Consider the following 23,548-nt stretch of genomic DNA (forward strand, 5'->3'; position numbering starts at 1 on the left):
CTATGAATGTTTATTTTTGACACTGTGTTGTTTTGTGATAATAAATTATTCTTATTAACTATGAGAACTGTGTTATTCAGTGCAGTTTTGTGACATGTGATGGTGCTTATGCATTGCACCCCCACCATGAATTTTTGCACTAAATCTGTAAAGTATTCTCGACACATGCATGACTACAAAAACATTAACTGAAAAAGTATATTTTAAAAAACACACAATCACTTAAACTGCCATTGAACTGAACTCTTTATTCAGAAAATTATCCAAGCACCATGTGGATTGGCTATAACATGTGCAGTTACAAAGAAAATAAAGGTACAACATATAGGCTCTCATCTCCACCATAAGCATTTTGTAAGTCAAATGGCTTATAAATTACAAGACTGTCTGCTTTGATAACATCTTTCTCATCACTTTCAAATACTTTGAAGGCGTGAAAATGCTCACTGAAATGGTCAACCACCAGCTTGTCCACTAGGAAGTAGATAACACTCGACTAAAATGGTCTTCTGTATTCTGCAAAAGACAGGCATTTCATTTTCAATTTCACTGCAAATTATTAGTCCTGTCTTGTACTCTGTCCCACTGATTTTAACCCAGTTAGTAGAAAAGATGTCTTGTGGAACAATGGCATGAAATGCTCGGGCCAACAATTCTCTGTTGTCTTCCCTGACCACATTAAATGATTTCAAGGGCCCATACTCAATATGGTTTAAAGGTGATGTCTCCCAATAACACCCTATGGACATTTGATGCTTTATTGCAAGTGATTTGGTTATGTTCTTAAAATTTTTAAGAGTATTTTTAAAAACCCTATGTTTTGCTTCAAATCTCATGCTCCATATATGAATTAGGGGCCCAATTTTTCTTATACAAGCTGGGTAGTGTATCATAAAGTGGTGTTTTGGGATTAGATTTCTATCTGGATACAACTGCTTGAACAAGTCATGATGCTCCATTATTAAATGCTTTAAATGTACAGTCATACCTTGTGTAAGAGATGGAGAGAATATGATGTTAATTATCTGCAGTAAAACCAGCAGCAATGTCCAATTCAAATTTCCTTCTGGCACAATGTCACCAAAAATCAAAGGAAGGTTTCTTACAAGACATAGTGTCTGAATGGAATTGAGACCTATATTGCCACTGCTGTCCAAGTTAATCCTTGTAGGACGATTTTTGCGCTCCAAGTACCCATAGTCAAAAGCATAAATTCTAGAACACAGATCAAGTTTTGACAAAAAGTTTTCAGAGAGATACTCCAACAGTAATTTCATCTCATACTGTGCCACCCCTTCAAGAATGTCATGCATTATGTCCAAAGAGAAATTTTGGCAAACATGAAAATACTGTAGGCTGTTAAGAGTGGAATTGTGCTTTAAACCAAACACAGGTAACTTCTGTGGGTCTGACTGCAACTTATTACAATGCATTTCAAAAAGCTCTTTTCCACGTAGGATTATCTTGGGGTCATCCTCACAGTAAACATTCTGGGCATCATCTTTTTCAATAAAACACAACCGACAGAAATAACGTCCATTAAAAGACTCTGTAAACCCCAAAATTGTGTGCATCCCTAAGTTATCCCCAGTTATCTGACATATAGTGCCATGGACTTTTTCATTAGAGAAGGGTAAATCAAGGCCATTGTTCTCTAGTGTTTTGATGTCATTAATCAGAGGACACAGAATAGGATCAAATCCATATTTCTTCACATCTTCTGTATGAAACAGTGCAACCAAATGTATGTTCATCACAGCAGAGTTAAATTTTGGTGGCAGATTTCTGAGGACAAAATAGAGAGCACCCAATTTGTGAACACCACGTTTTGAACCCAATGGGTTAGAGGTTTCAAAGTCGTCATAGAATATCTGAATTTGTAAAGAGGTTGGTTGTTTTGAGAACAATGGATGTGTCTTAAAATAACTTCCATCACAAAAGTCTTCATATACGTCTTTTTTTGATACACAATGCTCCCCAAGCAGTTTACAAACATCAGAATTGCGGCAAATGAATTTTATTGTTTCCAAAATTGGAATATACACAAAGGTGTCTTTCACAGGAACTTGATTATAAGTACCTATATGTTTATTTCGCCTTGCATCAAATCGAACTCCTAACATTATCTCTACTGGCTCTACTAGCCCCCATTTCTCACTGAAATATTTTGTTCTTTTAGATTCAGTATTAAAACTATCAAATGGGTTTTCAAAATTCTCAAGATTTTCTTCCAGCCTAGATCTTACAGGATCATCTACAGGCACAACAGACAGTATTTCATGCTTTACTTGGGAGTGCAGTCCTGTTGCAAGTTCTTCCAAATCACTAACAATTGTTGAAACAACACTATTTGCCATACCACTTCCTTGGAGTTTCGCAACAATTGAAGAGCAGATATTTTTTGTATTTTCTTTGTAAAGAAACTGTCCATTGTCCTTAAAACATCCAGCTTCTATGTTCTGTGTGACCCCTATGCTACCAACCTCTACAGTATCTTCAAGACTCTGAAAATTAGCCTGAAATGTCTCAGAGTTTGCTTCATCAGCACTCTGAGAAAAATCCCTCTCATGAACACTTATTAAATGCTTCTTGAAACCAGAATATGTTGAAAATTGACGCCTACAACAATCTTGTGCACAAATCAACTTAAACCTGGTGCTAGGATAAAAACTGTGAACAATCCTTAAATGAGTTATCAAGGGCTGGGGGGCCAAATGTACAGCCTGACAAATGAAACACTTAAACATTTTTTAAAACTTAGTTCAAAAGTTTTGCCCGTAACTCACGAATTCGAGGAGACTCATCTGTTGTTGTAACATCAATGAGGTAAACTGTTGTCTGCACAAAAGTGTAGAGCTGCACCAGCGACTCATCATAAGACAGGTTGAACACATAGTGGGATTTAAACAGTTCATCAAAAGCACCCAACGAGCTGCTGGCTTGGCAGGGAATGAGCTGTTTGTCCACAACAATGTAAAAAGTATCAATTCTCTTCTGGGTGCGGCCAACTGCAAGGATATACGGTTGTTTACCCTCTCTTCCTCGCAAGTGTTCATCTATGCTACAGCATGACTGAAAAACAGAAAAAACAAACACCTTAAAGAGATATTTCAACTTCTTGCTGATAGTGGTATTTGCTGCTTAATGCAACATGCTACATTTTGATCACTCAACTGGCAGGCAGTTTCAGTAAAGCGTGAATAATAATCTTAACTTCTTAAAAGCACAGTGGGAAGAAGAGCTGACAAGTTTTTAACTGTTTATTGCATGCCCATGACTCTAGGGTACCAGAAGTCCCTGCTGTTGAGAGATTGATGTACAGTTAACAATGTTAAACTTTGATTGGCTCATTTGTTTTCGCAAATGTACATCACTGGGTAAAAAAAGTGACTATGCATGTTGTTTCTTATTGAGTTAATGTGTGAAATATTCTCTCATGACAATTTAACAGGTGAGACATACCTTGTGAAAGTGCACCATTTTGTCCACTGCATCACTAGGACTTATTTTGATTCTCTTTCATCCAGCTGTTGGTGGCAAGAGATGAAGAAGGAGCAACAGAGACGCCATGTCACTGTCCCAGTCTATTAAGAAGAAAAAGAGAAATAGATGAATATCTTTTTGGAAGGCAGAAAGGAACTAGCACCAGCTAACTGAATATAATGGTTGCCCACGACTCTGGTTGTGTGTTCACATCCCCCTAGAGAGAGTGTGTGTGTGTTATAGATAGGTTAAATGCAGAAGACATTTCGTACAATGAAAAATTGCACATCATAAACCAAGCATGGTCATGTAGCTTACTGGTGTCATCATTACGTGCTAGTTTTTCAGCAGCATTTAGATGTTGTTGCAGCTCGAGTCAGGCGTTTGGCCTCTTCAATAACCTTCGGCTTGAAAGCCGTGTCCCACTTCTCAAGCATCCTGGAGGCTGTTTCAGCACCAAACAGCAAAAGGAAGTCTTGATTCACCTGTAGAAACACACACAAACACAACAGTTGTGTTAACTGCTATATAACCAAATTAAAAACTGGACATAAATAACAGAAATGCGTAACTCACAAGTCCTTTAATATCCAAAAAACGGGGGAATGTTTTTAAGACATCTGTGGTCCTCTGTGGGTCATGCACTAAGTCCTGGCGATGTTGAAAGGTTAACTTCATCTTCTGAAACACGCTTGCTTCATCAGGACAGTGAACAAGAAATGATATAGCCTCTCGGCAGGCATCTCCATCAACCTGCGGAGACACTGTGGCTGCTGATCTTCGCCGATTTGGTCCTTGTGCTTGAGGTGCTGTAATGGCTTTAGCTGGCTGATGAGATCTATTCCTGGACATTGTCTTCAGACGCCATGCTAAATATCCTGTGCCTTTTTCCCCATCGTAGAAGTGCTCCTGTTAAGTTATTTTCCCTCAAAAAATTGTATTACTCTTACAAATTTATAAAATCACTCATTGATCATAAACAAAAGGCAGGTACAGAAGTGTGAATGAATGGAAATGGAGCTGCTAGAGATGAACAATTAGTGAAAGAACCAGAAAATCAGAGTCACAATTAGTAGGTTTGTAGTTTTTGACTTAATGGCATTAATTCAATACATTGATTGGCACTGGGTGCATTCTCATTCATGTGACTTGTCATGAAGGTGTAATATAAATATTAAAACAGGCAAGTACCACATTCACTTGCCTGTGGTTCCTTGGCATCCCATAAAATTATTGAAATTTTGCCCCTCTTTTAAAGTTACTTTAAAAAAGCTCTAGTCTGTGAAACTAGTGTTTTTTAGAATGTAAGACATAAAGAAAACACTTACATAACTCTTTGGAGAGAAAGGATCTTTAAGTGACGGAAATAGTGTAATGATCCCCAGGGCAGAGTTCTCTTTCTGTTTACGGGAAGGAATCCTCCTTTAGAGCAAAAACAATATATAACCATACAATTCTATTGACTATTGGGTTCAATAATTGTTCTGACCAATCTGTTCTGAAAAATTGTTACATTTATTCTTAAAATATTTCTACTCAGTCTGAAACTTTTACAACTAACTTTAAAAAAAACACACAAAACACTTACCCATGCATCTCAGTCATATGGCTAGCCAGTATGTTGACAAGCTGCCTCCAGGTGAGGTGCTTCAGTGATTTGTCTGATTTGTACTCCTCAAGAACATCCTGACCTCCAGGTTTATTAAGCAAGGCATTCTCTACCATCTACTCACATGAGAAAAACAGTTAACTGTATATTTCAAATTAAGGCTGTAATATGGACAACATACCAAAACTTGCACATTCAGCCTAAAGATATGGTCACACTATGCTTCTGTCAATGAATTGTTGCAAGCAAATTTACTTTCATAACAGGATTCATCACAACATTTCAGTGAATTAGGGAGGAAATATGTTTAATGTTTTTACTAATTTTTGTTTTTATTGTTTATGGTTGGCAAGTTAGAAAGTGACAATTCTGCAAGCCAACACAAACAACAAATGTCTAGTGATTGCAGATGTAGGGTAAAATTAAGGGTAAAAGAGTAAGAAAAGTGATCTTTCTTTTTCCTCACTCCTAACATATTCACTGTGTCATTCACCATTTGAAATCTCAAAATAGTCAAATTTAATTTGAAACATCCTGATGCTTTGCAGAGTCCAAAATTGTAAACTGCTCAGATACCTCTTTTGCAGCTTCTGATTCAGTAACCTCTGTGGTAGACCTGGTTCTATTTCTGTATCTTTGGCTGAGGAAGTCACTGTCACTTGAAAAAGATGACTGGGTATCCGTGAGAGAAGATGGTGTTGAATGATCTAAAGGAGAAAAATCTTTAAAAAGAAAGAGGAGATGAGGGACAAACCTTAATTATCTAATATATATATATATATATATATATATATATATATATATATATATATATATAAATATAAATAAAAGCATGGGACAATCATACCCACAACCATATTTGAAACTGTACTGGCTAAGGGATGTTGGGGTGGCTTCCTAGACCAGGATCAAGCCTAGTCCTGGACTACACAGCATTCTGATTTTTAATTGAAAGGAGGCAATAGTCCAGGGCTAGGATTAATCCCTGTCTGGGAAACCAACCCACTGAGTTATCCACTGAAAGTGTATTCATTACAAAAGATAAAACTTACCTTCATCTAAAACACTGTCACGTACTGTGAAGCATAAATCAGGATTGGCCTCTATCAGCTCAGAAAAGACATCTTCCTCCACTGCTGTGTCAGTTTCATCAAAAATGTAAAGTCCAGCTTCATCAGGAATCCCAAACTTGTTTTTGACTAAAGGATGTACAACAAGACACCAGATAAGCAGGTTTAAAACTGTACGAATATACAAACAAAACTAACATTTATATGCAAGCAGAGCACTAAAAGTGCCAACAGTCATCAATTTTAAAACTAAAATAAATGACACAAAAAGTGTGGAATTTCTTATGCTAAATAACCAAGAGAAGCAAGTTAAAATTTGGAAGATGAAAACTGTTATCACAAAGTAACAGCAGGAAAATTCACTTTCAGTGCTTCCTTGTATTTTACTGTCAATGTTGGTAATGCGATTTAACAGACACCAGCAACTTGCTTAAATTAATGAATGCCTTTAATAACATTACAATAAATTATACACAGTACAGAAAATCTGATCTTGAAATAACTATACCACATAAAAACCTGGGTTACACAAGATAGCTACTCACCTTCACTAATAAAGTCCAAATAGGTGTAACCTGCCTGCAATCGAATGTACTTCTTGGTACTTTGGTATTTCACCTTTAGCAACATACTGACATATTACAGGACCTGCACACAGTGGAGAAAACTTAACTTCATCCAAACAGACAACGTTTTTAATAACTTTAAAAAACCTACAAAAAACAAACAAAAACAACTATTTTAAAAAGGCGCGCTCTGTGGGGATTAGCGGCAGTGTTAGCAGGCCGCTAACAAGCAGTTACAATTGAAAAAGGCTAGCCAATACGGAGCAGTTAAAAAGGTTCGATTTTAACGGCACATATAGTGATACAAAGCTTCACACCACAATAGATATTAACACAATTTTATATAACGAATAACGGCATGTTTTAGTAGATATATTGGGTTCTTACCTGTTGAAATTGTATATTTCCGAAACTGGATCTTCTCAACCGTCACCGAGAGCTCCAGAAAAGGCGGTCGTTAAAACCGGATGTAGAAATAACTCAGTCAGGAGTGTATGCACTCAACTCGCTTAAAGAGCACCACCCCCAGAGCTCTTTTAGCACCGCAATTGTAAAAACAACACCCAAATCAACACCCATCAACTCGAAATAATTTTCACTGGAAAATTAACTCCAAGTCACACTACAGATTTTGCTGTGTACCTGGAATCATTGGGCACAAGGCGGGAATACACCCTGGAGGGGGCGCCAGTCCTTCACAGGGTAACACAGACACCCTCTCGAGTTATATATAAAATCATATATAATTTATTAACATTTCCATTCCTGATTTACCAACACTTCATTATTAACCTCATATTCATTTTCAATAAATCATTATATACATTTTCTTCCTGTATTCAATACTGAAATATATATTTCAATACAATGTTCAAAAAAGTATACGGAACAGAATGTGGTTTGGCATCATAATAGTGAAATAAATATAAATGGCTTTGGAGAAATTTCAAGAAGCATGTGTTGCTCCAAAATATATTTACATTTCAGAGGTGTAAGTCACAATTTTTGGTCATATAGTGTGATGTTGGTAAAAGGTGCTGTGTTTTTATTGTATCTTTTCATCTTTTAGGCACGTTGGTTTCAAAAATGAATGATTTCTAAATATGAATTTTCTGGGCAGAGCTGAACAGTTTGGTGAAAAAGTTTAATTGTGATGTTTCTGATCAATGTAGTGATTGTGATTGAAACTGAATTTTCTATTTATGAATGTTCAGGAATCTTTTTAATCATCAAGATCCAGATCTGACTTTAACTCTAAGCGCTGACTGTAGAGCGCCAATCAGTGTTATTTATGTTCATGTCCACATCGCAGTGTCTGGCTGCACCTGATTGGCCTGAATCTGTTAAAGAAACTGAATGTAACCTGTTTAAAACGTATTAAGACATAATTCTTGAAAAGCATGATCGAATTATAACTGCAAGTGTGGTTATACTTGATGAATAATGAAAAATGAATAATGAAATCTTAATTAGCTATAAATTAACTTAAATAACAATGAATGTCATTGGCCCTGCATTCACTTTGCCAGTTACTTTTCAAATGTAATGGGAGGTCTTAATCCAATTGGATTTGTCCAAACCATACCAGTTAATATTGTATTCAATCTATGTCTAATTGTCTTTTAAAGCTTGTTGCTCCACATAAACTATTGGGCTACCACAATTCACAAAATTAGCAAACAACATTTCTGCAACATTACACATGCCTACATACCTCCATACAATTATTATTTTTGCCTTTGAATTGTATCCACACAATCAGAACCTTACTGTTAATGTCTTGGTGCTAAGAATATGATTCTCGGATGATGAATACATAAACACACAATGACAATAAAGTTGTTATATAAAATGTTATATAAAATGTTTAGCAGGAATAAATTTGATGTAGGGTGGCATGGTGGCGCAGCAGGTAGTGTCGCAGTCACACAGCTCCAGGGACCTGGAGGTTGTGGGTTCATTTCTCGCTCCAGGTGACTGTCTGTGAGGAGTTGATGTGTCTCTGTGGGTTTCCTCCGGGTGCTCTGGTTTCCTCCCACAGTTCAAAAACACAGGTTGGTAGGTGGATTGGTGATTCAAAAGTGTCCGTATGTGTAAGTGAATGTGTGAATGTGTGTGTTGCGCTGTGAAGGACTGGAGCCCCCTCCAGGGTGTATTCCTGCCTTGCGCCCAATGATTCCAGGTAGGCTCTGGACCCACCACAACCCTGAACTGGATAAGCAGTTACCGATAATGAATGAATGAATGAATGAATGAAATTTGATGTGACAATTTGACATCCCAGACCATACTTTAAATGACATGAGACATGTTTGATGATTTTAGGCCTAATTTCCAGAAATGAATCATATGTATATGTATATATGTGCAATTCAATTTGATTTGTTAATGAAGTAGTAAGATTCCAGAACATTGTGCCACAGGGTGGTAATTTTTTTTGTAAAAAGAATTACCAATTGCAGCAAAAATATAATGAAGCATAGAATGTGAGTGACTTAAAGGAATCAAAATTTCTTTGTAAAAAACTGACATTTCATCTAAAATAAGATATACAGAATGTCTTAAATGTCTTATTTTTTTAAATGTACAAACATCTCACTCTAAATTTTCTCAGCATGTGTCTACGTGTGATTAATAACAGCAACATTTTAAAATGCCAGAGGCACCCGAAACACTGTTTGTTCGAAATTTTGGAAACTTACGTTCATTCGCACACATATTTAACACATTGGAGGTTCTGAATACCTGAGGCTTCATAATTATGTTTATGTATCATAAAAATATGTTAGCAATCAGCAGAATGAGTTGTGTAACTATTGATATCAAAACACACTAAAATAGTCCACTAGTGACATTAGGGAGGAAATAAAATATTAGTTGTGTTATTGACATTGAATTGTAAGTTATAATCTTCAAATTAATCAAAATAAATACTTGAATACGCCAGTCTGTGTGTAATAAATGAGTATAACATACAAGTTTAAATTTTTGAATGGAATTACTGAAATAAATCAACCTTTTCATGATATTCAAATTTTATGACCTGCACCTGTATATTACAGGGATCCACCTGCACCTTAGTCCAGTCTCTACCTCTGCAGAAAACTGACCAGCTGATCACAGCCTGTAGACCATGGCCAGGCAGAAACAAATTCAGCCTCAAACAGACTCAGGTACTGTTGAACCCACATGTTTACCACTAAATTCACATACTTAGGAATTTGTTACACTTTCCAGAGATACTTTCTACAAATGAACAGGAAGATGTTTTTTCTGATATTTAAACATAGGTCACAAGACAAAAAACATGAGGAGAATAACTCTGGTTTAGAGTTTGCACTGAATGGACTTTCACTCACCAAGAACGTGACACTGCGTCATTGTGTTGAACCATGAGGCCGAGACACATATTTGTGAAGACTTCCAAAGGCATTCATTATGGGGCCAGCCTGGCCTCATATTTAGTCTATAATAAACATTGTTAGATTAGTTTATATATTTATCTAATTATATACTGGGGTAAAAAAAAATGTGGTTTCTGTCACAAAAAGGTGATTTCCATTACTAAGAAGCTTGTACCAGACAGTGAATTTCACCATGAAAAGACCTATTTAGTTAGACCTAAAGTTTACCCCTTTTAAATTATTAAGGCTCATGCAAATCTAACCTAGGATTGTTGTGGCAGTAACATAAACAAAAAGCAAAAGAAACTATCCTAAATATTTAGTTAAAAAAAAGAAATACTGTATATATAATGTGGTAAATTCAAATGTTACAAGATAGCTTCATATTGAGCTCGCTGCCAAAATAACAAACCAAACTTATGGATTTTCTGTCTAAGCTAGCATAGGTGTCGCTAAGTTCGTAAAAGGAAAACGCATATTTTAACTATACTGCCTCCCTTTTGACTGACCATGAGAAACGAGAGGGGGGAATATGGCACTCACCCCTACAATTGTGTCTGATCCTTGCAATATTAAACTTACAGATAACAGTCTCCAACCCTCAGTAAACTAAATAACCTCAAAAGTCACAAAATCTAAGGTGAACCACGCATTACACCCTGACAGTACTTACATATCAATAAACTTGTTCTTCAGCCTCAAATAAGCCTACCTCTAAAAGAGAGATTAGCCATGCAACAAAACTTAATGCTCAAAAACTAATCTGCTACAGGACTCACAGTCATTTTCAAATTCTAAACTACATTCAAATCTACACCATATGGCTACAACGAATCACAATGCTCCTTAAGGCTCTTCTGGCCATGAACAATGACAATGTTACTTGCCATGCCATAGATAAAGTGTAATACATATACATCTAGCAGACAATTATGATAAAGGACAGCACATAGAATGCAACATATGCACCATTGTACTTCAGAATTACATGGCACACCCTATAAAAAAAACAGATATGTTTTAAATGTAAATAGTTAACATTCTAGAAAAAAGCATTAGCCAAGACATTACCTTAACCTATTTTATGTTCAATATCCAAGCTAAAAAATTGAGTTGTTGATTCCCATATCAACTCCCTGCTAAATTACTTAATCAACTGCATCAATTGCCAGTTTAGGAGGATGCAGGAAGTTTTTAACTGCAAGCACAAGTTCACATCAATGCAAAACCTTAAAATTATAGAGAACTTGCTGGCAGTGTCTGGAACAGTAAACAAGACTGGAAAAATTAAGTAGAGTAGTAAGAATGAAGGCAAAAGCAGCTAAATTCCTGCTAAACTCATGATAGTAGCCCTCCATCTGGTGGAAACACCCGTTTGATTTCAGGTCTGAAGAAATGTGCAGTGACCTGACAAACTCATTCACCAGATGCACAACCATCTTTCCCGAGTCTCATTTACTACCTCAAAACAATTAAAAAAACAGATCTACTACTTCCAAATGTTTATAATATGTCAAAGTGTACACAATTTCACCATTTATGACTTACAGTTTTTAATCTTTGATATAACTATATCCATGAATCATTGAAAGGTAGCTGGAGCATTTTTCATTCTAAAGCCATCATAGCATACTGTAAAAAATCATCAGGTGTTACAATCTCTGATGCACACTGGGTCAGGGCTTCTTGCCAATAGCCTTTCACTAGATCAATTTGGACCCAACACTATGTACACAGTTCAACATTTGAGAAAATGCAAAGGAATCAGAATGAGTTATTGCATTAACCTTACAATAATCAATATAATATTGCAGTATGTCATGGGCTTGTGAAACTAAGATACTAAATGAACCCAATGGGTTGGAACTAGAGCCAGATTTTTCTCCATGTCATACTGTACCTCTGCTTGCATACACAAATAGGTATACAAAAAATGGTTTTGGTTGGTAGGCATGTTATCCAACTACATGGGTATCATGCTCAATGAAATTTGTTTATTAGAAACCAAAGTTTTGTGATTTAAATTTTTCTTTACTAAGATTGTACAAAAAGTTAGACAGGTCTTATAGAAGTTCTGAATTTGGCAAATGAGCACACCTTCACAAAGCTGGGAAGGAACAGATTCTACTGTGATTAGAGTGACAAAATCAGAATTAGTTATAACTTTCGAGGCAAGATAAGTTTTTCTGACACCAAAATCAGAAACCTTACATACTACATAAGACTAAGTTTATGTGACATATTCAGGTCTTTCTTTTATGGTCAGGAGTTCACAGCACATAATCACTGTCACTGAGTTTCAGGTTAATGTGTTGTAACCAAACTGGTTACCTGTCAGCTACTAGACAAATTCTGGTACAGTACCTCTTCCCCTCCTCTAGGGGTCAGTAGGAGGTAACCTTGGACAGTGTATGAATAGAGGTAGTCAAGCAGGTAGGACTTTTTTTTTTTTTTTGGTTTTTCCCAGTTTGATTTAATGTTTGATTTATGAATTAATTGATTAAATGAATTAATGTATTTTATGTATGTATGTTTGTTTAATGTATGTTTAAAAGGCATACTTGTGCCTTTAACATTTATGTGCTGTACACCTTTATGAAGGCTGCATAGTAGCTAAAATGCTAAATAGTGTGTTTGCTAATGCTATGCTAAAGACAGGTTCAAGCAAATGTCATGCTAATTCTGTGTAAATATTATGCTATAGTGCTACTGGTGTATTTGCTCCTGCTAAAGGTGCTATTGCTGTTGTGTTGATTGTTATAGGTAGGACTACTTGTATGTAGGGTCAAAAGTTTTGTTCATTTGAAAAAAAATCTGAAGCTTAAAGTTGAAATCTTCAGATTGAACTTTGAATAAACCAGCAATATATTCAACATTAAAGTAAGTGTAGGATGATTTTTTTTTTCAGTTTAAATACTTTATTTTGGGGTGGCACAGTAGTGTCGCAGTCACACAGCTACAGGGACCTGGAGGTTGTGGGTTCGATTCCCGCTCGGGTGACTGTTTGTGAGGAGTTGGTGTGTTCTCCCTGTGTCCACGTGGGTTTCCTCCGGGTGCTCCGGTTTCCTCCCACGCTCCAAAAACAAATCAAATCAAATCAAATTTATTTATATAGCGCTTTTCACAACTGATGTTGTCACAAAGCAGCTTCACAGAATTCCAGTAAGACAAGATTTGACATGAAATGTGAAGACAAATGTAAAACCCTCAAGTGAGCAAGCCAGGGGCGACAGTGGCAAGGAAAAACTCCCCCAGCTGAGGAAGAAACCTTGGGAGGAACCAAGGCTCACAAGGGGTGACCCATCCTCCTCTGGTCAATCTACTGGTGATGATAGTTAGTAGTCCATGAGAACTTCAGTGTAGGGACAGCTTCAAGGCACTTGGTGGTTGCTGGAGCGTGGGCAGCTGGTCTGAAGCGTGGAGGAGGATCTCGACAGTCATCCATCAGTGTCCGGACAGACAGGTGGGCAGTCGTTTACTCGGAACCATGTAAAGGGATGGAATTAGTTTTGAACTGTTTTGTGTTTGTAAAGTAGAAAATATGAAAATTTCCAGAGTGTGGCTAATGACTCCGGCAGATCTGACTATGACAGCATTAACTAAAAGGAGAGAACCAGGAGGACACACAGACACGGGAGCATCCTGAAACACTGGCATCCCTCCGCTCCACCGTCAACAAACCTGAGTGATCGCGAGAAGCGTCTCAGTATACTATAATTCCCTGTGTCCATGGACCCCCCGGATCTGCCGCCTTTATCTATGGGGGAGCATTAGCTACCAAATGATAAACTAAACAAATGAGTTTTTAGCCTACATTTGAAGATTGCGACTGTGTCTGAGTCCCGAACATTTTCTGGAAGATCATTCCAGAGTTGGGGGGCTTTATAAGAAAAGGCTCTTCCCCCAGCTGAGGCCTTCTGAATTCTGGGAACATTTAAAAATCCAGTATTCTGAGATCTGAGTGAACGTGGAGGCTCATAATAGGAAATTGTATCTTGGAGATATTCAGGAGCAAGCCCATGTAGAGCTTTATATGTTAATAACAAAATTTTGTAGTCAATGCGGAATTTAACAGGCAGCCAATGAAGTGATGATAAAACTGGGCTGATATGTTCAAATTTTCTAGTTTTAGTGAGGACCCTAGCTGCAGCATTTTGAACTAGTTGAAGTTTTCTTAAATTGCTGCTGGTGCATCCTGACAGTAGTGCGTTACAGTAGTCAAGCCTTGAAGTAATAAAGGCATGTACTAATGTTTCTGCGTCCTGGAGGGATAAGGCATTTCTAATCTTAGCAATATTGCGAATATGTAAAAAAGCTGTCCTAGTGATACTACCTATGTGTTGATCAAATGATAAATCCGGGTCAATTATGACACCAAGATTTTTTGCTGCTGAACCAGGTTTAACTGGAAAGTTAGCTAGATTTAAAATTAAATCTGATAATTTATTTCTTGTCACTTTTGGACCCAAAAGCAGGACCTCTGTTTTGTTGCTGTTTAGAAGGAGGAAGTTACGCAACATCCAGCCTTTCACGTCTTTTACACAGTCCTCTATTTTCTTTAATCTGTGTTTGTCATCGGGCTTGGCTGAAATATACAATTGTGTGTCGTCTGCGTAACAGTGAAAGTTAATGTCATGGTTTCTTATAACTGTGCCTAGCGGTAGCATGTATAATGTAAATAATAATGGTCCTAAAATAGAGCCTTGTGGAATTCCAAATCTTACTTTAGAATAATTTGAATTTAGATTGTTTACTTTTACGAATTGATAACGTTCCGTTAAGTAAGATTTGAACCATAATAGGGCTGTCCCTGTGATTCCAACCATGTTTTCTAACCTTTCTATGAGAATATTGTGGTCTATTGTATCGAAGGCTGCGCTTAGGTCAAGAAGCACCAACAGGGATACGTGGCCTTGATCAGAGGCAAGAAGAAGGTCATTTGTTATCTTGACTAGAGCTGTCTCTGTACTATGATGTTGCCTGAATCCAGATTGGAATTTTTCATATATATGATTCTTATGTAGATATGAACTAAGTTGTTGGGCCACAGCTCTTTCTAAGATCTTAGACAGAAATGGCAAATTAGAAATAGGCCTGTAATTAGACAGTGTACTAGCATCAAGATTTGGTTTCTTGATCATAGGTTTAATAACTGCTAGTTTAAAAGCTTTGGGTACATGGCCCAGACTAAGCAATGAGTTTACTATAGTTAAAAGAGGATCAATAATAGCTGGTAGTACTTCTTTGAGCAACTTTGTGGGAATTGCATCAAGTGTGCAAGTTGTACAGTTTGCGGAGGTGATAATCTTCTCTAGTTCTAATTGTGGGAGTGGGTAAAAGGTTTCAAGTCTTTCTTTTACAGTTATATTATGTTTTATTTCATTCACATCAGGTGGCAGCCAGGATGGATTTGATCCTGTGGTTAGAGTTTGTTGTCTAATATTCTCAATTTTATTATTAAAAAAGTCCATAAAATCTTTACTGGTGAGAGTTGCTGGAATTAGTTGTTCAGAACCTGCTTGATTTTTTGTAATTCTAGAAAACACACTAAACAGTGCTCTCGGATTATTTTTATTATGGGAGATCAGCGAGGCCAGATATGCTGAGCGAGCTTTAGTGAGGGCATTTCTATACTCTATAAGGCTGTCCTTCCAGGCAGAATGGAACACTTCAAGCTTGGTTGATCGCCATTTCCGCTCTAGTTTTCGTAATGTTTGTTTTATAGTACGGGTCTTATCGTTATACCATGGTGCGAGCTTTTTCTGTCTTATACTTTTATGTTTAAGTGGTGCTACCTTTTCTAAAGTAGTTCGACAGGTATTTTCTAGGTAATCAGTTAGTACATCTAGGTCCATTGGGTCTGATGGAGTTGGAACTGGGGTCGATAGTTCTGGTAGGTTTTCTATAAATTGTAGGGCGGTAGATGGTTTTATTATACGCCTTGTAGAATAGCGAGGGTTCTTACATATATTATGGATAAAACGTAGCTCATATGAAATTAAGTAATGATCGGAGATTGCTGAGGATTGCGGTAAGATATTAATTTTGTCAATGTTAAGACCTAGTGTCAGAACTAAGTCTAAAGTGTGGCTGCAGTAGTGTGTAGGCCCTGTTACATTTTGAGAAATACCAATAGAGTCTAAGATTGAGGTAAATGCCTTTTTTAGTGGGTCACTTTCCTTCTCAAAATGGATATTGAAATCTCCTACAATTATAACTTTATGATTGCACACCGCTAGGTTTGTAGCAAAATCGCTGAATTCTTTCAGAAATTCTAAGTAAGGCCCTGGTGGTCTGTAAATGTTGCATAATAAAAATGCGTCCTTTTTTGTGACCGGATTTGTAATAATAGTGGAGAGAACCTCAAAAGAAGAGAAGGTGTCACATTGTTTAAGACTAATTTCTAGGGTATTTTGGTAAATTACACATACTCCACCTCCTTTGCCTGATATTCTTGGGCTATGTGCATAATTATAGCCTAGGGGGGTGGCTTCATTTAGTGCTAAATATTCATTTGGTTTAACCCACGTTTCCGTGAGACAGAAAACATTGAATTTATGATCACTTATAATATCATTTACGATGAGTGCTTTTGAGTTTAGTGATCTTATGTTGAGTAACCCAAATTTTAGTTCTGAGGTGTTGCTGCTAGGTGTTGTGTATGATTTAATATTGATTAGGTTGCTGAAACAGGCTGATTTTGTTTTTCTACTTTTACATTTAGTTTGGAGGAAAGACACAGTCTCAATACAGTTGAACCTGGGTGACTTCTCAAGACAGTTCGCAGACGGTCGGTTTAGCCTGTCTGTCTGCGGCCTGGTCCCGGCTCTGGATTGTCAGCAGCTATCTACACTACTCTGCTGACTAACTAAAAGACTATGTGCTATACTGCAAGAAAGTAAGGCAGCACCCTCCCGCGTGGGGTGGATACCATCCCTACCTATAAGACCAGGCTTGCCCTCAAAACGTAACCAATTGTCTATAAAGCCCACTTGATTTTCGGAACACCACTTGGACATCCAGCAGTTTAACGCCCAAAGTCTGCTGTAAGCTTCGTCGCCACGCCGCATTGGTATGGGGCCAGAGCAGATTACGGCATCGGACATCGTCTGGGCCAGTTTAATCACCTCTGTAATATTACCCTTAGTTACCTCAGACTGCCGCAGACGAATATCATTGGCCCCTCATGAATGACTACCCTCGAATATCTCCTATTAGCTAACAGTCTAAGGTTGCCACTAATATCCGGCGCTCTGGCTCCCGATAAACAGCTAACTGTTACTGCCGGTGCCCCTAAAGGAGTAGCTAATTTCACGTGCCAAACAATAGAGTCTCCTATAACCAGAGCACTCTTAACAGGCTCCTCAGCGGGTGCTTCGCTGAGCAGGGCAAACCTGTTTGACACGCGAATCGGAGGAGCGTGGTGTCCCGGTGGGCTAGCTTTGGCCTCAGCGTTAGCATCAGCCTTAGCTTTCCGGCTATGACGCCGAGACGTCACCCATTCACCCCGCTGTGAGGGCTCTAACGCCGGAGTCGTGGGGGTGCTAACTCTCCCTAAGGCACCCGGAGTTGCTAACACTGAATCTTGCTGTTTATCCCTCAACAATAATAAGCTCCGGATGCGCACTTCTAACTGGTCCACTTTATCCACCAGAGAGCTAACTAGCTGACACTTACTACAAATACAACCACTATATTTATCGCTAGAGGTGGAAAAGGGCGTTAAACTAAACATGCCACACTCTGAGCAGGCAAAACAGCCAGTAGTAGCCATGGAATTGCAGGTACTTACCGCTTTTAGTGAATTTTAGTAACTTACACCAAGAACGTTACTCCAGGGTCCGGTGGCAGTTTTAGTGCCTCTGTAATGAATATTCCTGCGGAGACAATCTAAAAGATAGATCTATGGATGGTTAGTAGGTTATAAAAACAGATATAAATATAGAAATAACAATGGAAACGAGTAAACAGGAAAACCCGAGCGATCAAAACAGCTTCCAAACGGGTACAGAAACAGCCAAATGGGTTGCCAGCGTAGTTCTACGTAGTTCTACGTAAGCGCAAGAAAAACAAAATCCCCCCACCTACCAAAAACACACGTTGGTAGGTGGATTGGCGACTCAAAAGTGTCCGTAGGTGTGAGTGAATGTGTGTGTGTTGCACTGTGAAGGACTGGCGCCCCCTCCAGGGTGTATTCCTACCTTGCGCCCAATGATTCCAGGTAGGCTCTGGACCCACTGCGACCCTGAACTGGATAAGCGGTTACAGATAATGAATGAAATAAAGTACAATTTTGATTCAGTTATTTAATTTGTTTGAATTAATAATTTCATTTTTCATTTTCCTATATATTTTGATATTTGAAGTCTTATATTTTTCAGTTGTATATTTTATGTTTTCAGATTCAGATCTTATTTATTTTAGTTTCATATCTTTTTTCAGTCACAGATCTTATTTTCACTTTCACATCTTTTTTTCACTTCCGGATCCTTGTTTTTCAGTGTCAGAGTTTTGGTCCTGATCTAGGGCATGGTCTAATGACTGACTGAATAGCAATGAATGCGAAGGACCTTCCTCACTGTTGACTATAAGAAATATCGCTGAACGCTCACGTTATATACAATATTCAGTGTAAAACATTGACTTTAGTGACAAAGTTCTTTATAGTGAGCTCTTTTAGAGAACATGTGGCACCAATTGTAGTAAAAGAGCTATAAACTCTGTCAGAGCGTAGTTTCACAGCCACACTTTAGTTTCCCAGCACTTTCCTGGCGATGGCGTCCACCATTTCAGTTAATATAAGTGATAATGTTTGTGTCCCAATTCCGTTTGCTGCCTTATTAGCCATTGCCTACTTAGACAACAATCTAAGAAATTTTCACTTCAAACAAAATCTAGTCTCATAAAAATTTTATCCTGTCATTTAGTTAGCCACAAATGACTTCGCCGTTCGTTCCCCTCACTGCACACAAACAGAACAGTTTTTACTCCCTTCAGCTCAACTCCCTTATTTCTCATAACACCGAGGCTGAAAAAATAAGGACTATTTCACTCTTCTTAAATGAGATGTTTTTGAATTCCATGTTATCTGTATACTAAAGCCTTATGCATAAATTAGTCATTAAACGTATTCACACGACATGACGCAGCCCCTGACTGAGATGCATAAGGCTTTAGTGTTTTGTTTGAGTTCGAGCCGTAACGCGAAGGAGCCTCGTGGGCGCGGGAGTTCCACTCGCTCTGGATCCATCCTTTTCGTGATCATTAATTGTATCATGTGAAACTACATGCCATGGGTTCGTGCACCGATTCAGGGTTTAAAGACTAATCACACTGTGGTCCTGATGTGGAAGAGAACTGAGTGTTACACAGTTACACTGTGTCTGCTCCATTATACACAGCAAATTATTCCGAAATTTTTTTCAGATTTATTCCGAGATTTTTTCTCTGAATTATTCAGAGGTTTTTTCTTAGAATTATTCTGAGATTTTTTCTCGGAATTCTGACTTTAATCTCGGAATCTTGTTTTTTTTTTCAACGCTGTGGCCCTAAAACTCCACTGTAGTACCTTATTGTATATTAACTGTAGATTTTAACCATGTGTTGACTTCATTCGCCCTGTTTTATCTCCAGGATTTTATTGTGTTCTTTTATTCTCCACAGTTGTGTAATGAAAGATTACAGAGATCCCCCTCTCCATCTGGAAAAGAGAATGTAATGAACCTTTAGGGAACACAACTGAACTTTAACACCTTTTATTTATTTTTATTTTTATAATAATGTTTATTATTTTGTTTATTATTCTTTTATTATTTATTATATTTATTTTTTATTACACAGACTTTAGCGAAAATCCATTTTATGAATCAATTTTAAAATGATTGCTAGAATCAATCAAACCTGATTCACAAGTGTCAGTCATTTTAAACTCTTTATCCTTCTCCAGAATATCAGAAACTGATTATTCTAAGCTTAATTAAATTTTTATTGTTTAATTTTATTTCATTTATGACTGTTAATTAAAATATTTATATTTGTAATAGTTATTTTGTGTTATCAGCTGCTCTGCTTATATTTATTACATTTACAATTTAATTCAATTTTATTTGGATGAGTCTGTCTCATTTTTAGCTTCTTATTTTATTTTGTTTATACCTATGTACACACATAAAAATAATAACAACAACAACAAAATTTTATTACTAGGCATTACAAATACACTAAGACTATTAAACAAAGAGGTGTAGGCTGGATCTTAGGCTTATTTTGCCTTCACTTTTCTAACATAAGTTCCTAACATAAAATTAGGAATCATTGTTTATCTATCTTTTTTTTCTGAATGAATGATATTCTTAATTCGTTGCAAACCTATTACACAAACCTACCCTATGACAGATGGACATTTATTTCCTGTATTTAATCTTACTCTTGTTTTTAAATGTCCCTTTTCAGGATAGTGCACACTGACACTGTCTACACTCAAACAGCTCTTGAACAAATTGTTCTGGGCTTTGTCCATGATATGTTCACTGTTAAGATCAACCAGATTAGACTTTTAAATCCTGTATTAATAAACAGTTAATTGGCTGGTTTGTAATATACCAATCCATTTATAATTCTTATATCTTTATATTCTGTGGTGTGAATATTGGATTAATGGATTAGTGTGTGTTTCCCTGCAACTCCACACAGTAGGTAATAATAATAATAATAATAATAAATAGGTTGCAGTTATAGAGGTCCTTTCTAATCACCAAGGATGCTTTATACAATAAGACAAAAAGAGACAGAGAAAGAGGGAGAAGTGCAGAAATACTGAGGGAAGAGGTAGGTTTTTAGCTGAGATTTAAAAGATGAAAATGAAGAGCAGAAGTGAAGACTCAGTGGTAAATGATTCCAGAGCTTGGGCCATAACACTGAATGATCCTCCACCAGCAGGAAGAAATCTGAACTTAGATACTGACACAAGAGCACTCTCAGAGGACCTCAGTGACCCTGTAGGACAGGAGGGGTGTAAAAGTCCAGAGAGTTTGGCTGGAGCCAGATCAAAGTAAATCTGGAGAGGGATGGGTTGCCAGTGCAGCTGAGTATTTCAGCATTTTCAGAAGAAGTCGGGCAATATTACAAAAAAAGAGGTTTTGATCACGCCATCAAAATTAAGTGTAAGTTCAGAGTGGACTTGGGTCCGATGAGCAAGACTTCAGTTTTGTCTGTGTTGAGTTTCTGAAAGTTAGTATGAATCCAGTCTCTCAGATCCCAAATGCAGCATACAAGAGCAGAGGTATTTTTGGTGCTGAAATATATTTGAGTATTGTTGCCATAGCAATGGAAATTAAGACCACGGCTGTGGAAGATCTGACCAAGAGGCAGCATGTAGATGATAAATAGCACAGGGCGCAAGACTGAACCTTGGGGAACCCCTTGTGTAATAGCACTAGGGGAAGATAGATGTGCACAGTGTTTTTATTGGTAAAGTAGGAAATGTCTATCAGGAATGACTGCAACTGAGCATTCACCACCCCTTTCAACAGCTTAGATAAAAGGGAAGGTTAGATATGTCAGTAACTGGCTGTGTTCAGACCAGATTTTTTAAGAGTAGATGTGATGGCAGATGTTTTAAAGCCTACAGGGACATGACCTTAGGCAAGAGACATATTAATGAGATGGGAATTGGGACTAGATAGGCCTCTATGGTAGGAGCAGCATCAAGAAGACAGGCAAGTATATTTAGCTATTAGATCTGATGTAAAGACTGGATCAATGGGAGAGAGATTAGTGGTTTTTTTCTGGGCTGGGCTCAAATGAAAACTATGCCCAGCTGAGGAAAAAATTTGAGAGATGGATGGTTTCTTTTAATTTTGTCATTAAAAAATAAAACTTCTTGTCAAAGAATTTGACAAAGTTCTTGATTGTTGGAGGCAAAGGGCATTCTGGGCTTGGTTCGAGAAATAGACCATTTAAAGGCCTTTGCAGGTGTTTTAAATTAATTCGCTGATTAGAGTGTGGCACCAGGTGTCTTCAATATTGAACCTTTTCACAATATTCTAATTTTCTGAGATACTGAATTTGGTATTTCCATTAGTTGTTAGTTATAATCATAATCAAATTAAAAGTCAAAATAAACACTTGAAATACACCAGTCTGTGTGTAATGAATGAGAATAATATACAAGTTTCACTTTTTGAATGGAATTACTGAAATAAATACAAAACTTTTTCATGATATTTTAATTTTATGACCAGCACCTGTAAACTGGTTCCTTCCTGTGTGTGTGTGTGTGAGAGAGAGAGAGAGAGAGAGAGAGAGAGAGAGAGAGGAAGAGAGGAAGGATGTGGCCAATGTGAGAGGGTGTGGCCTTAAGTGTCAGGTGCAGCAGTAGTGATTGTTTTAGTTCAGAATCTCACCTGACGGGTCACTAAGGTACAGTCTATCTCTATATGTTACAGTCTCTCTCTCTCTCTCTCTCTCTCTCTCTCTCTCTCTCTCTCTCTCTCTCTCTCTCTCGCCAATTATTACAGTTAATATAAATATTTAAACTGTACCATCTTTAATTGGTCTGTTATGAGGGATAATTGTGAAGTATTACAATAAAAGTAATTTTATACTGGGTTCAATGCAAAACATTTTTTATCTCCAAAAACCTTTATAAGATAAAGTGTTCCATTTAAAAATAAGGCAACCATTGTAAAGGTTTATAAATGGTTTAAAAATGTTAATTAATTCATTTCTAAGCACCTTCACAATACGTAACAGTCATTACCTGTTTTACCTTTTACCCAGAATGGGCCACTGTCACCTGATGTTTGTGTAATAGTAAAATGTCAAAGAACTTTCTTAAAATGTCAGGGAGAAAAATATGGCTCAGACGTACACTAAACCACATTATCATTAATGAATAAAAGACATTTTGTTGGCTGTAGATAAATTTAACTTGTTGATTAAATGGTTAAAATTGTTAACATGGATGGATGGACAGTAGATGTATGTGGGTTCACTATTTGGCAAACAGCAGGCCACAGGTTTTATCTATGTGTACTAAATGATTATTAATTATTTCTAAAGTGTTTACAGTCTTATAAATTACATTAATAAACATTAAACATTTCTAAATCTTTATAAAGTAGTATCAGAGAAAACAAATACACAGAAATAAAAATTTGATTCATGTTTGTAAAAGTGACAGAGGGAAGTTTTTGTTCTAAAACCTAAAACCTGAAGAAGTTTTATTGGCGGAAAAGTTTGATATTTTTTAAACTCTTTGAAATGATATTATATTATGTTCAGGTTTGTATTATGTAGATACAGAAATGTATTTCTAACATATTTAGATGTTTATTGTTGTTTACAGTATGTAGATGTTTTATATATTAAGAGATGATTATAGACGTTTTGGTGTTTTATGCTGGAAGAAATATA

General features: G+C 37.0%; 2 protein-coding genes across 3 annotated transcripts in view; one reads left to right on the forward strand and one right to left on the reverse strand.

Moving 5' to 3' along the window:
• Positions 1-269: 269 nt before the first annotated feature.
• On the reverse strand, positions 270-7,339 carry LOC136686641 (uncharacterized). The gene is made up of 9 exons (XM_066660541.1): positions 7,116-7,339; positions 6,708-6,810; positions 6,145-6,291; positions 5,669-5,814; positions 5,072-5,208; positions 4,060-4,905; positions 3,802-3,968; positions 3,463-3,584; positions 270-3,072 (listed from the first exon to the last, which is right to left on the reverse strand). The coding sequence occupies exons 2-6, from the start codon at positions 6,790-6,792 to the stop codon at positions 4,758-4,760; spliced, it is 663 nt and encodes a 220-aa protein (XP_066516638.1). The 5' UTR covers positions 6,793-6,810; positions 7,116-7,339; the 3' UTR covers positions 270-3,072; positions 3,463-3,584; positions 3,802-3,968; positions 4,060-4,757.
• Positions 7,340-22,531: 15,192 nt separating this feature from the next.
• Positions 22,532-23,548, forward strand: part of LOC136686512 (uncharacterized) — a 44,312-nt gene continuing 43,295 nt past the window's right edge. The window contains exon 1 of one of the 2 annotated variants that reach the window (XM_066660335.1): positions 22,532-22,552. The gene's annotated coding sequence lies outside the window, so the exon portion shown is untranslated. The remainder of the gene's footprint in view (positions 22,553-23,548) is intronic. The other variant, XM_066660336.1, reaches the window with a different exon arrangement.

This window comes from Hoplias malabaricus, chromosome 2, assembly GCF_029633855.1.
Source record: "Hoplias malabaricus isolate fHopMal1 chromosome 2, fHopMal1.hap1, whole genome shotgun sequence".
Taxonomy (NCBI): Eukaryota; Metazoa; Chordata; class Actinopteri; order Characiformes; family Erythrinidae; genus Hoplias; species Hoplias malabaricus.